The sequence below is a fragment of the Rattus norvegicus genome, chromosome 17 (assembly GCF_036323735.1).
Source record: "Rattus norvegicus strain BN/NHsdMcwi chromosome 17, GRCr8, whole genome shotgun sequence".
NCBI lineage: Eukaryota > Metazoa > Chordata > Mammalia > Rodentia > Muridae > Rattus > Rattus norvegicus.
Window position 1 is genome coordinate 34,556,886 of NC_086035.1, and position 12,670 is coordinate 34,569,555.

A 12,670-nucleotide genomic window follows, 5' to 3' on the forward strand; every position below is an offset into this window, starting at 1 on the left:
GCTGAAAGAGTCAAGCAGTGATTGTGCACAGAATGCATGAGTTCTGTGGTCATCGCCTGTGATGTCAGATTTTCACAAGACACCTGCACAAAGCTACTTAAGGCAGGGACCAGTTTATTTCAGGTCAGCCCCAGATATTGCAATCCATCACTACAGGGAAGGGGTGTGTGTGTGTGTGTGTGTGTGTGTGTGTGTGTGTGTGTGTATCTGTCTGTCTGTCTGTCTGTCTGTCCATCTGTGTGTATGTGTCTGTCTGTCCATCTGTGTGTGTCTGTCCATCTGTGTGCATGTGTGTGTGTCTGTCTGTCTGTCCATCTGTGTGTATGTGTCTGTCTGTCCATCTGTGTGTCTGTCCATCTGTGTGCATGTGTGTGTGTCTGTCTGTCTGTCCATCTGTGTGTGTCTGTCCATCTGTGTGCATGTGTGTGTGTCTGTCTGTCCATCTGTGTGTATGTGTGTGTCTGTCCATCTGTGTGTGTCTGTCCATCTGTGTGCATGTGTGTGTGTGTGTGTGCGCGCGCGTGTGTACATGTGACATCATGGTGCTCAGGAAGCAGAAAGAGCAATGCCTGTGTCCCCATCTTTCTCTTTCTCCCCCATTTGGTCCCATCCTGGAACCCTCAGACAACCTATGGTGCTGCTAGCAAACAAGTCTGGAATTTCCTCTAGGGAAACTGTGTCTGGAAATGTCCTTACATTCACAAAGTGTGCTTTGCCAATAGTTTATGTGCTTCTCAATGCCAGCAAGCTGGCCACCAAGATGAGACATCACATACCCTCTGGGTCTCTGTGCCTAACACCTTACAGGTATTTCTTAGTTACTCCAGGGATGTGTTAGGAGGGACAGTAAGGGTAGGATCAGCAGCATATGAATACAAACGCTAGAGGAGGTGAGTAACTTCTAGAAACCTATTCCCTAAGAGTAAAACAGATATAACAATGGCGCCCAGACTAAAGAGCTGTTGGAGTGTGTATAAAATACAGGGCCCATCCAAAGAAGCACTCAAGAGATGGTGGCAGCCATTTTTATTGTAATGGCCTCTGCCAATAGGGGTGGAAAGGAGACTGAGACCAGAAATGTTGGTTCAATGTGCAGACCATTCCAGTGTAGGCAGCACTGAATCTGAAGGCCAGAACTGATCCCACATTCTAAGGGGTTAAGAGCTCCTTTTCAAGATGACTGGTTCCCAGAATTACCCTATTTGGAGAGTCAGGCTTCCCTGTTCTGCACAGTGCTTTCTGCAGAAGTTTATCTAAGATTCCATCATAGCCCAGAGCAGCCAGAGTGAGGCTCTGACTCATAGCCCCAAAGCAGCTTTCCTTCCTCCACGCACGGTGTAACTTACTGTGGTGGACAAACTTGTTTGGATATCCCTTCTTGGAGTTTGTGGTCCTTAGAACATAGCTTACACCACAGTTGAGCCTCCCTAATTAGTATCAATTAGTTGGAGAGAATCAGAATTGGATGTTAAGTCCAAAGAAAATAGTTTTACTAATTTAATATAATCAGTAACGAGCAGGCCTAACAGTGCAGTGCAGCTGAGATCCATGAGAGGCCAGCTTTAAGGATTCAATTTATAATAATTTATAATTAGTACATCAATTATATGTAAATGGCATTTTAAAGAGCTGGATAAAACAATTATTCGGTTAAGTAATTTAAATATTCCCTGATGGACTATCCATTGCTCCTTTATTCATAAATAATATAAAGGTCAATTTCAGACTAACCCATGTAATCTAAACCGGAAAAAAAAACTTCAAATCGAAGCTATGCAAATTAAAGTGTTTCCACCATGCAACCGAGGAAACAGAGAGATGGGGCAGAGGGGACGGGAGATAAACATCTCAGTGCACGGAGAAAGATGTCCCAAAGCATCATACCGACATTCCAAAGTCTGAGAAGTTCTCCTAAGGACAGAATGACATCCTGTCCCCTGTCATCCCTCCCACCCAGACCCTGTCAGCACAACCCACCTTGTGTCAGACTCTCCCCATGAGGCCACGGAATGGCCTTTCTTTCCTCCTTAAATCTGGAGCTGATTTAGTTCAAAGCCAGCCCTTAAGCCCTGAGATACAAAATGTGGGAGCAGGAAGGGTGGGGGGAGAGGAGAGAAAGCAAATAAGTGAAAATAGAGAATGCAGTTAACAGAAAAAAGACTTTCCCACTCTCTCCCATCCTCTCTCCACAAACACACACACACATACGCACATACCATATGCACGCCCACAGGTGAGCATGCACGCATGCACACACAGCAGGAATGAGCACCTGCGCACATCCTTACTCAGGTTAGAGCAAAGTGGAAGCGTTAAGTATTTTGCACAGGAAAACATATATATGCAAGGATCCAAATGGACCCCCAGCTACTGGAGATAGGACTGCCCAGCTACTACAGAAATAAAGAAGGCAGCATTTTTTTTTTTCGGAGCTGGGGACTGAACCCAGGGCCTTGCGCTTCCTAGGTAAGCGCTCTACCACTGAGCTAAATCCCCAGCCCCTAGAAGGCAGCATTTTTAACTAGCAAAGAAATAGCAGAATCGGGAAGGAGGGGAACAGTCTTTGAAACACAGTTTTCCTCCATATTATGACCACTGAGGCAGCTCTTGATGCCTCTTGCCCAGTTGATAGGGAGGTCTATGTTCCCACAAAATGTCCCAGTCTTGAGATGCAGAAAGATATTTCCTAGGACAAAGCCTGGCACTTGGCAGACACCACTAAATTAAACTGAGCGGTAATGGGAACAAAACATAGCACCCATAACTTCTAAAACAGCTCTAATGCTGGTGCAGTAGCTCACATCTCTAAGTCCCAGCAGAGGCAGGCGGATCCCTGAGTTTGAGCCAGCCTGGTCTGCTGTGTGGGTTCCGGGCCAGCTAGCACTACATAGTAAGATCCAGTCTCAAACAAACAAAACAAAACAAAAAGCTCTAAGCCTGTTGTCTCTGGCCAATTATTAGAGAAATAACGCATTTGGGCTGAACTTATACAGACATATTCTTGCAGTAAAAATAATCTGGCCCAGGCAGAAATTGCTTAATGTGCATAACGTTTGTGCTTGGGACAATAAAAAGTGTCTGGCTCTCGGCATTAACACACTGTCGTGAAAAACCTGCCATGCTGTGCCACATGCCCAAATGGCCAAAGAGTCTATTTCATATTACCAATAGGAATAAAGAACGCAGTTGGAATAAAGAAAGTGATTTTTTTTTGATATTTGAAAAAAGAAATTTTAAATAAAAAAGTATTTGAATAAAGAAAGTAATTTTGCATACAGCAAGTTTAATTTGGAACTTAAAGCCCAAGGCACAAACTAAGAAGAGGATCCGAGTTGTGTGCTATTCCTTAATCTGCAATCTGGATTCAAAATCCTTTATCAGCCTCAGTAAGTGCATAGGTTTATTATCTCTTAGCAAAGCTTTCTATGACACCATCTAAAGTTTTTTCAAAGGAACTATATAAAACCTGGAGATTGGCCAACACTCCCCTAAAGAAAAAAAAAAGTGGAACTTTCCACCATAAAGAGGAAAAGCTGAAGTCAGCTTCCTTCTGAAGCACCAGGCTCAGCTAGCATTCCTGTCACTGTGCTGGGAAAAGTCATTAAACAGACAACCGGGAAAAATGAAGAGCAGGCCAGACTGTACTGGAAATTTCTCTCAATTCTGCATGCAGTGGTCAAGTTCCATGGCTGGAAGCTGTTATGAACACTGTGTTTAAAGAACAGCCCAGATATCCTCTTCTCACTGATAACTGAGTTTATGTGGAAGAGAGGAGCTCAATGTTGAAGATTAAAATTGGCGCTGGCTTCCCGGCCACCCACGAAGGATCCGACTTTATAATGAATGAGTCAATGGTACAAATGAGATTCTGCCTAAGCCATCCACAGAGGACCACGAGGTTCCTCATTCATTTAGGGCCACTCCATCAAACTTACCCAATGTCCAGGCAAAGTAATACTTGGGCTTTGCGGCTTGCATGACGACGTATAAGTACCAGAGACGACTCAGAAAGTTGGCCTTATGTACAAACCAGTCATCAATAAGGAAGGTGACGGGAAAGGACTTAGAGAGTGTCAAAAACAACAGGAGAGACATCAAGGTTATGCACAACTTCTGTATCACAGCTCCCTAGAAATGGGGGGGAAAGAAAACCCATGTAACTACTCGGGTATGAGGAACCTAAAGAGCATTGTTATCAATTACTGCCCTAGAAGGAAGGGCAAGGGTACGGATTTCCTTCCTCAAGACACAAATGTGTAGGTGGTGTGTTTATATGCAGAACATGCATGCCACCCTTGAGGACTGGAAGTTTTCACTGTAAACATGGGACGTATCTGAAAGTGTTTTCGGTTCTCCTACCAACATAAGTTAGGTAGGGCTATTGCCAAAACACAAGGGAACTGGATACCATGATAGGGTACCACAGCCAGGGAACCACGGTAGAGTCACCAGGCAGGAGGGAGAGGCTTCTGGTACAATGGATCCCATGCAGGTAATTGAACACTTGAGGCAGAACACCTGGGCAGATAGTGATGACGTTAGCTTCCGACAATTTAAACGTTAAATCTAGAGTCACTGTTATCTTCAACTGTCACTCTGACACAAACCTACAGTCACCAGGGGAAAGGGAAGCTCAGTTGATGAAATGCTTGACCAGATAGCCCTATGGCATGTCTGTAGGCCATTTTCCTAACTGCTAATTGATGCAGTTGGGCTGGACTGTAGAAGAAAGGTAGCTAAGGGCTGGAGAGTTAAAGGTTAGGCTCACAACCAAAAATAAGAAAGGTAGCTAATGTGAGCCCACAAGGGAGCCACTAAACAGTTCTTCCTTTTTGCCTACAGCTTCTGCTCTGGCTTCTCACAGGCCTATAACCTGGGAGCTAAATAAACCCCTTTCTCCTCTAGATGGTTTTATTTATTTGTTTATTTGTTTGTCTGGTGTGTTTCAGACACACCAGAAAACATCAGATCCCATTACAGATGGTTGTGAGCCACCATGTGATTGCTGGGAATTGAACTCAGGACCTCTGGAAGAGCAATCAGTGCTCTTAACCACTGAGTCATCTCTCCGGGCCTACTTTTTTTTTTTAAGATGTATTTATTTATTGCATATATAGCGTTCTGCCTGTATGTATGCCTGCACGCCAGAAGAGGGCATTAGATCTTATTATAGATGGTTAAGTGCCACCATGTGGTTGCTGGGAATTTAACTCAGAACCTCTGGTAGAATAGTCAGTGCTCTTACCCCTGAGCCATCTCTCCATTCCCCCTGTTTTCTTTTTGCTGTTCTGGGGAATCAAACCTAGGAATTTGTACATGCTAAAGCAAGGACTCTATCACCAAGCAACACGACCAGCTACATTTTAATTAAAATGACTATTAGCAAAGGTTAGCTCTGAAAGTGAAACCCATTCTCTGAACGAACACACACACACACACACACACACACACACACACACACACACACACACACACACAGAAACATACTGAGTACCAAAAACTTACAGTGGGAGAAGGTTCTGGCAAACTTTGGAAACCTCTTTCCTTCCAGTTCACTTCCAGCAACTTCATGTGTATATGTCTCCCTTCGATGAAGGCTACATAGTCCTTGAAATTGTTGCAAGGGCCAGCTATGACACTCATAAAGTTGAGGTGGTAGCTTAAGTATTCTAAAAGCGAGGGCTTCACTCTGAGAATGTAAGCAAGATGTAAAACTTGACTATTCCTCCATGGTCAGTTCTCCTTCAGAACATGCTGGTATACCGTTTTAATTCATGGCAAGACCTTTCACTTCTATTTTTAATAGAATCCAGCTAAGACAGACATCTTTCAGACAGGAACCATGGAGGAGATAGGTAAGTGAGAAGGTCACAGTTTCGAGTCACCATCGTGGGCGAGGACCATGAACTCTGAGGGAGGCATCTCAGGCAAAGGTTACTCTGAGGCTCTTTTCTCATCGCCTCTGTGTGCGTGCATCACAAAACAGAGGCACAAACAAAGGCAGGGTGAGAATGTGACCTAATGCTGAGATGCTCCAGACAGGGGAATTCTCTCCAGACTGCCAACATAAATACAAAGGAAATGGTGGGAGGACCCGAGCAGTTTCCACTTGGAAGCCACACAAAACCAACTGTGCAATTTCTGTCGTCTGCTTTGCTGTCTAGGTCCTGAAAACAAGAGCGCGGGGGGGGGGGGGGGGCCTGGAGTGCATGGCTCTGCTGGATGCTTCAAGAGCACAGGCATCCCTTGAGACCCTAGTAGGGTGTCATTGTAGGGAGGGGACACTTGAGGGACCAGCACTCATTAGTTCGTCAGACTGTCCCTTAAGCTGTTAATAGGCACTCAGCACTGAGCCCGAGACTGGACATATTAGACCCTTCCAGTTCTTCCTGCACAGCTGTTCCCAAGTCCCAGGTCTGCTGGGAACATAGCTCTGGGACTTCACAGGGAGGCCAGCAAGCTCTCGGGACCCTCTAGAAGGATCGTATCCTGCAGCTGCAGTGGCTCTTGGTGAGCCATTCCAATGGTGTTTTCATCCCCCACCAATGGTCTTCTCCTGATTCTTTAGGGGCCCCGCCCTTCTCTCTAACCCATACCTGTTCCATCCACATTAGCCAAAGACCAACTTCAGAATCCCGCTAACTCCCCTACCTGAATCTTTTCTGGCCCACTTCCTATCTTTCCCTGTGCTGGAGACCTAATCACACTACATGAGTTAGGAATTACTATTTCTAAAAGGCCCCAGACACAAATCCATTAAAAATCATTCTAGAGTAGGCATACACATCCTGGGAAAGGAGAATCTCACAGGACTGACAAAATTAGAGGGCAGATCCTTCTGCCCTTGTCCTCTGCCCTACAGGAGACCCAAATAAAATGATCTATATCCAAAGTTAGCCATTGTTTAGCATTGTCCAAAGGCAAGGATTAGTAGACAGAGAAGTGCAGATTCAATAGTAATACCATATCCATAGAGTGGAATTCGTATGTGAGTGTTTATTAAAATGAGGAAACTCTAGACCAATGGTTCTGAACCTGTGGATCACGAGTTTGGGGGCTGCCCATCAGATATCCTGCATGTCAGACATTTTCATAACAATCACAGTTATGGAGTAGCAATGAAAATAATGTTAAGGTTGGGGGTCACCACAGCGTGAGGAACTGTATTAAGGGTCTCAGGGTTAGGAGAATTGAGAAGCACTGCTCTGGGCACATGCAAAGGGCTTGAGAATGTACTCGCTGCTAACTTACTTCACAGCAAGTCGGTGTTGCTCAGCAGAAAGGTCTTCAGCTTTTCGACCTAATCCTGTGAAAACAGAATTAGGAAATTAGGAGTCAGGCATTTAAAGTGAAATAAGAAACTGATCCTAAAAGGGGCTTCCCAAACTCATTTAGAAAAAGACAATTATTTTCCTTTTCCAAATCTTGCTATAGAGAGGCCCTGGTTTTCATTTTCAAAAGCCCTAGAGAGGAAGGAGTGAGCTGAGCACACACAAGGCCCTGATTCCGTCCTGGATCAGTTATCTAGACGGACGTGAAGAGGGATGGTCTCCATAGGTTCATATGTACCAGGGACCATTCAAGGTTACCTGTATTTGACTTGCCTAGTAGGGTATTAGCTCCAGAGAAACCGGCCCTTTCCTTACCACAAGGCAGGATTCCACTGCTCTAGCAGCTGTGAGAGCTCCTTTTGTGAGCTGAACCAATTCAAATGCCCCCCTCACAATGCCTAGTGGGAAACAATGTGAGGATTAACAGCAACTGTCAGAGGACAGGACCCAGAATCACCTAGGAGGCCAGCCTCTGGGCTTGTCTGGGAGGGATTATCCAGAAGTGGTTAAGTGAGGTGGGAAAAGCACCTTCCCTGTAGGCAGCACCACTCCAAGTGCCGGCTGGGTTCTGGGCTTAATAAAAGTGAGGCACCACCAGGCATCCATCCCTCTCTGCCTCCTGACTCCAAATGCAGTGCGACACAACGCACGCATGCGCCTGATGCCATGCCTTCCCAGATGTGATGGACTGTACCTCTCACCATGAGCCAACATAAACCCTTTCTACCTTAAGTTGCTTTGGTCAGAGTATTTTGTCACAGCCACAGGAACAAAGCCCTAATACACCTGAGGAGAGGGGCAGGCTGGAATGGGGAAGCTGAGAGGATGGGATGAGATACAATGGTGGAAGAAGCAGGGCCCTCCAAACAGCAGAAGGAATGCAGCCCTAACTGCAGGGAAAGCACAAAGAATCGTCACACATTCTCTTCCTCTCTTTCTTCAGACTCATCCAGAGCAGACAAACTTCCAACTGCAAGCCACATTCATTTCCTGTGAATCTGCATGCTACCTTGGAGGCAAAGAAACTAAAGTCTTATCTTTGTGTGTTTTTCCTGTCTTGTTTTTGTGATGTAAGATCTCACTATTTAGCCCAGGCTGGCCCTGAATCTGCAGCCCTCCTGTGCACGCTGTTCAAGTGCTGGGAGTACAGAAACAAGCCACACCCTGGCTCCAATAGACAATAAGCAACACAAGAGACTAAATCTGCCTAGCAACCAGGAAGGCAATTCCACAATGCACTTCAGCTATGTGTGGTCGCCCAGGCCTATAATCATAGCATATGGAAGGCAGAGACAGGGGGATCGAATTTCAGGCCAGCTAGGAGACATAATAATGTCCTGTCAAAAGAAAATGCCTAAGAAAAGACAGAGTGTTTCTGGAATTCCCTTATTCGTCCCACACACAAGGGGGGGGAAGAGTAAATAAACACTTTACTCCATGTTAGGAATACTCCAGGAAATGTGGTAAAGGGAGAGTACTTAAAAATGTAAATTTAGGCCCAAAGTCTATTTCAAAATTTAACAAAAAGACGTAGGAAAAGAGGGAGGAGGTGGGAGAGGAAATGGAGGAGGAAGAGGAGGAGGAAGAGGAAGATAATGATGAGGAAGGAGGTAGTGTCAAAAACGAACAAACACAAAAGGAAACAGAAGGATTCCAAATTCAAGACTAAGCCTGGATACAATTAAACCCACTCCACTTTTTCTTTGCGAGCTCAATAAGCATCACTTCCATGGCAATTTGCGTAACTGAATGACTTTGACTACTGGTTCTGTTAGTCTAGACTGGTAGGCATGCCCAACCTTTTGACAGGGTGACACAAAGTTGTCATATATAGAGTTTATACTCAAGAACAGAACAGCATAGGTAAACCCCACCCCACCTCTACCCCCCAAAAAATCTTACAAAGTTTTAAATAACTTTATAATTTGGGGTAGAACTACCTTCAAAGCTGTCCTGAGCTTCCTCAGGCCCATAGAACATTGGTTAGACATTTCTGGCAGCCACTGCCAAGCAAGGTTTCCATTTTCCTGGGACTTTCTGTGACAATGACAGTCATATTTTGGGATGTGTCTGAGCCCCGAGCAAATCAGGATGGTTGGTGACTCTATAAGCACCCCATTCTAGCTATGGAGGACACCCCTTTCTAGCTATGGAGGACACCCCATTCTTGCTATGACTCAGCTCTTTGCAGAGTAGCTAAAGCTCCAAGTATGAATGAAATGCAATCTGCCCCATGCTTTAAGTAAAACAAGGAAACCAGATGTTGGAGAGAACTCTTCTCAGCCTATCTACTGCAAAGACTTGTCAACAGTTGACATCTTCCCAGAGCAGCTCAAGCCTTCAGGACCCCTGCTCACTGCACCTCTTAACCCTGTAGTGGAAGCTTCTACTTGGCTCACAGTCCCTCTCCCATCTCTGGAAAACACTCTAAGGATGTAAATCACGTGTCCTGGCCATTGCTAGCAAGAACTTAAGTAGGAAAAAAAAAGGTTCAGTTTTACACGGCAAAAGATTCTTCCTTCTCCCAGTTTTTTACAGGAGAGGCTAATCTTATCAGATGAATTTTTCTAAGCACACACCACCCCTAACGAATCATTAAAAACCGGGTCTTCCTGGTTGCTGCCGCCGCAGAGAGCCCTTGGGCAGCACCCCCGCGAGCAAACTTGAGCCTCGGGACCACAGGTAAGACCAACTTGTCTGCTGCAAGAGAGCTGCCTGGTGAGATCGGGCCACACAGAGGCAGAGTTCATCTAGGACCTGGCACGTCCTGTGTTTGCCGGAGGTCCCACGCCCGCGGATCCCGGGCCCGCAGCAGCTCTCTGCTCCCAGACCCTGTGGGAAAGAGACCCAACCACCTGGTCAGGTGGGCACTCCTGAGGCTGCAGAGCAGAAGAGACCACCAACACTGCCCACCCCTGCCCACATCCCTGGCCCAAGAGGAAACTGTATAAGGCCTCTGGGCTCCTGTGGGGGAGGGCCCAGGAGCGGCAGGACCCCTGCCTGAGACACCTCCGGAACCTGAGGGAAACAGACCGGATAAACAGTTCTCTGCACCCAAATCCCGTGGGAGGGAGAGCTGAACCTTCAGAGAGGCAGACAAGCCTGGGAAACCAGAAGAGACTGCTCTCTGTACATAAATCTCGGACGCCAGAGTAAAACACCAAAAGCCATCTGGAACCCTGGTGCACTGAAGCTCCCGGAAGGGGCGGCACAGGTCTTCCTGGTTGCTGCCGCCGCAGAGAGCCCTTGGGCAGCACCCCGCGAGCAAACTTGAGCCTCAGGACCACAGGTAAGACCAACTTGTCTGCTGCAAGAAAGCTGCCTGGTGAACTCAAGACACAGGCCCACAGGAACAGCTGAAGACCTGTAGAGAGGAAAAACTACACGCCCGAAAGCAGAACACTCTGTCCCCATAACTGACTGAAAGAGAGGAAAACAGGTCTACAGCACTCCTGACACACAGGCTTATAGGACAGTCTAGCCACTGTCAGAAATAGCAGAACAAAGTAACACTAGAGATAATCTGATGGCGAGAGGCAAGCGCAGGAACCCAAGTAACAGAAACCAAGACTACATGGCATCATCGGAGCCCAATTCTCCCACCAAAACAAACATGGAATATCCAAACACACCAGAAAAGCAAGATCTAGTTTCAAAATCATATTTGATCATGATGCTGGAGGACTTCAAGAAAGACATGAACACACTTAGGGAAACACAGGAAAACATTAATAAACAAGTAGAAGCCTACAGAGAGGAATCGCAAAAATCCCTGAAAGAATTCCAGGAAAACACAATCAAACAGTTGAAGGAATTAAAAATGGAAATAGAAGCAATCAAGAAAGAACACATGGAAACAACCCTGGATATAGAAAACCAAAAGAAGAGACAAGGAGCTGTAGATACAAGCCTCACCAACAGAATTCAAGAGATGGAAGAGAGAATCTCAGGAGCAGAAGATTCCATAGAAATCATTGACTCAACTGTCAAAGATAATGTAAAGCGGAAAAAGCTACTGGTCCAAAACATACAGGAAATCCAGGACTCAATGAGAAGATCAAACCTAAGGATAATAGGTATAGAAGAGAGTGAAGACTCCCAGCTCAAAGGACCAGTAAATATCTTCAACAAAATCATAGAAGAAAACTTCCCTAACCTAAAAAAAGAGATACCCATAGGCATACAAGAAGCCTACAGAACTCCAAATAGATTGGACCAGAAAAGAAACACCTCCCGTCACATAATAGTCAAAACACCAAATGCACAAAATAAAGAAAGAATATTAAAAGCGTAAGGGAAAAAGGTCAAGTAACATATAAAGGCAGACCTATCAGAATCACACCAGACTTCTCGCCAGAAACTATGAAGGCCAGAAGATCCTGGACTGATGTCATACAGACCCTAAGAGAACACAAATGCCAGCCCAGGTTACTGTATCCTGCAAAACTCTCAATTAACATAGATGGAAAAACCAAGGTATTCCATGACAAAACCAAATTTACACAATATCTTTCTACAAATCCAGCACTACAAAAGGATAATAAATGGTAAAGCCAAACATAAGGAGGCAAGCTATACCCTAGAAGAAGCAAGAAACTAATCGTCTTGGCAACAAAACAAAGAGAATGAAAGCACACAAACATAACCTCACATGCAAATATGAATATAACGGGAAGCAATAACCACTATTCCTTAATATCTCTCAACATCAATGGCCTCAACTCCCCAATAAAAAGAAATAGATTAACAAACTGGATACGCAACGAGGACCCTGCATTCTGCTGCCTACAGGAAACACACCTCAGAGACAAAGACAGACACTACCTCAGAGTGAAAGGCTGGAAAACAACTTTCCAAGCAAATGGTCAGAAGAAGCAAGCTGGAGTAGCCATTCTAATATCAAATAAAATCAATTTTCAACTAAAAGTCATCAAAAAAGATAAGGAAGGACACTTCATATTCATCAAAGGAAAAATCCACCAAGATGAACTCTCAATCCTAAATATCTATGCCCCAAATACAAGGGCACCTACATATGTAAAAGAAACCTTACTAAAGCTCAAAACACACATTGGACCTCACACAATAATAGTGGGAGATTTCAACACCCCACTCTCATCAATGGACAGATCATGGAAACAGAAAGACTAAGAGAAGTCATGATCCAAATGGACTTAACAGATATTTATAGAACATTCTATCCTAAAGCAAAAGGATATACCTTCTTCTCAGCTCCTCATGGTACTTTCTCCAAAATTGACCATATAATTGGTCAAAAAACGGGCCTCAACAGGTACAGAAAGATAGAAATAATCCCATGCGTGCTATCGGACCACCAC

At 45.1% G+C, this 12,670-nt stretch overlaps 1 protein-coding gene across 4 annotated transcripts in view; it reads right to left on the minus strand.

The window, feature by feature from the left end:
- Mboat1 (membrane bound O-acyltransferase domain containing 1) overlaps window positions 1-12,670 on the minus strand; it is a 113,674-nt gene that overhangs the window by 16,854 nt on the left and 84,150 nt on the right. For 3 of the 4 annotated variants that reach the window (XM_039096010.2, NM_001109120.1, XM_039096011.2), the window contains 3 exons: window positions 7,252-7,306; window positions 5,506-5,689; window positions 3,936-4,128 (listed from right to left, as the gene is read on the minus strand). In XM_039096010.2, coding sequence (XP_038951938.1) covers window positions 3,936-4,128; window positions 5,506-5,689; window positions 7,252-7,306 — 432 coding nt within the window. Of the gene's footprint in view, window positions 1-1,963; window positions 2,070-3,935; window positions 4,129-5,505; window positions 5,690-7,251; window positions 7,307-12,670 lie in introns of those variants that run through there. The other variant, XM_063276690.1, reaches the window with a different exon arrangement.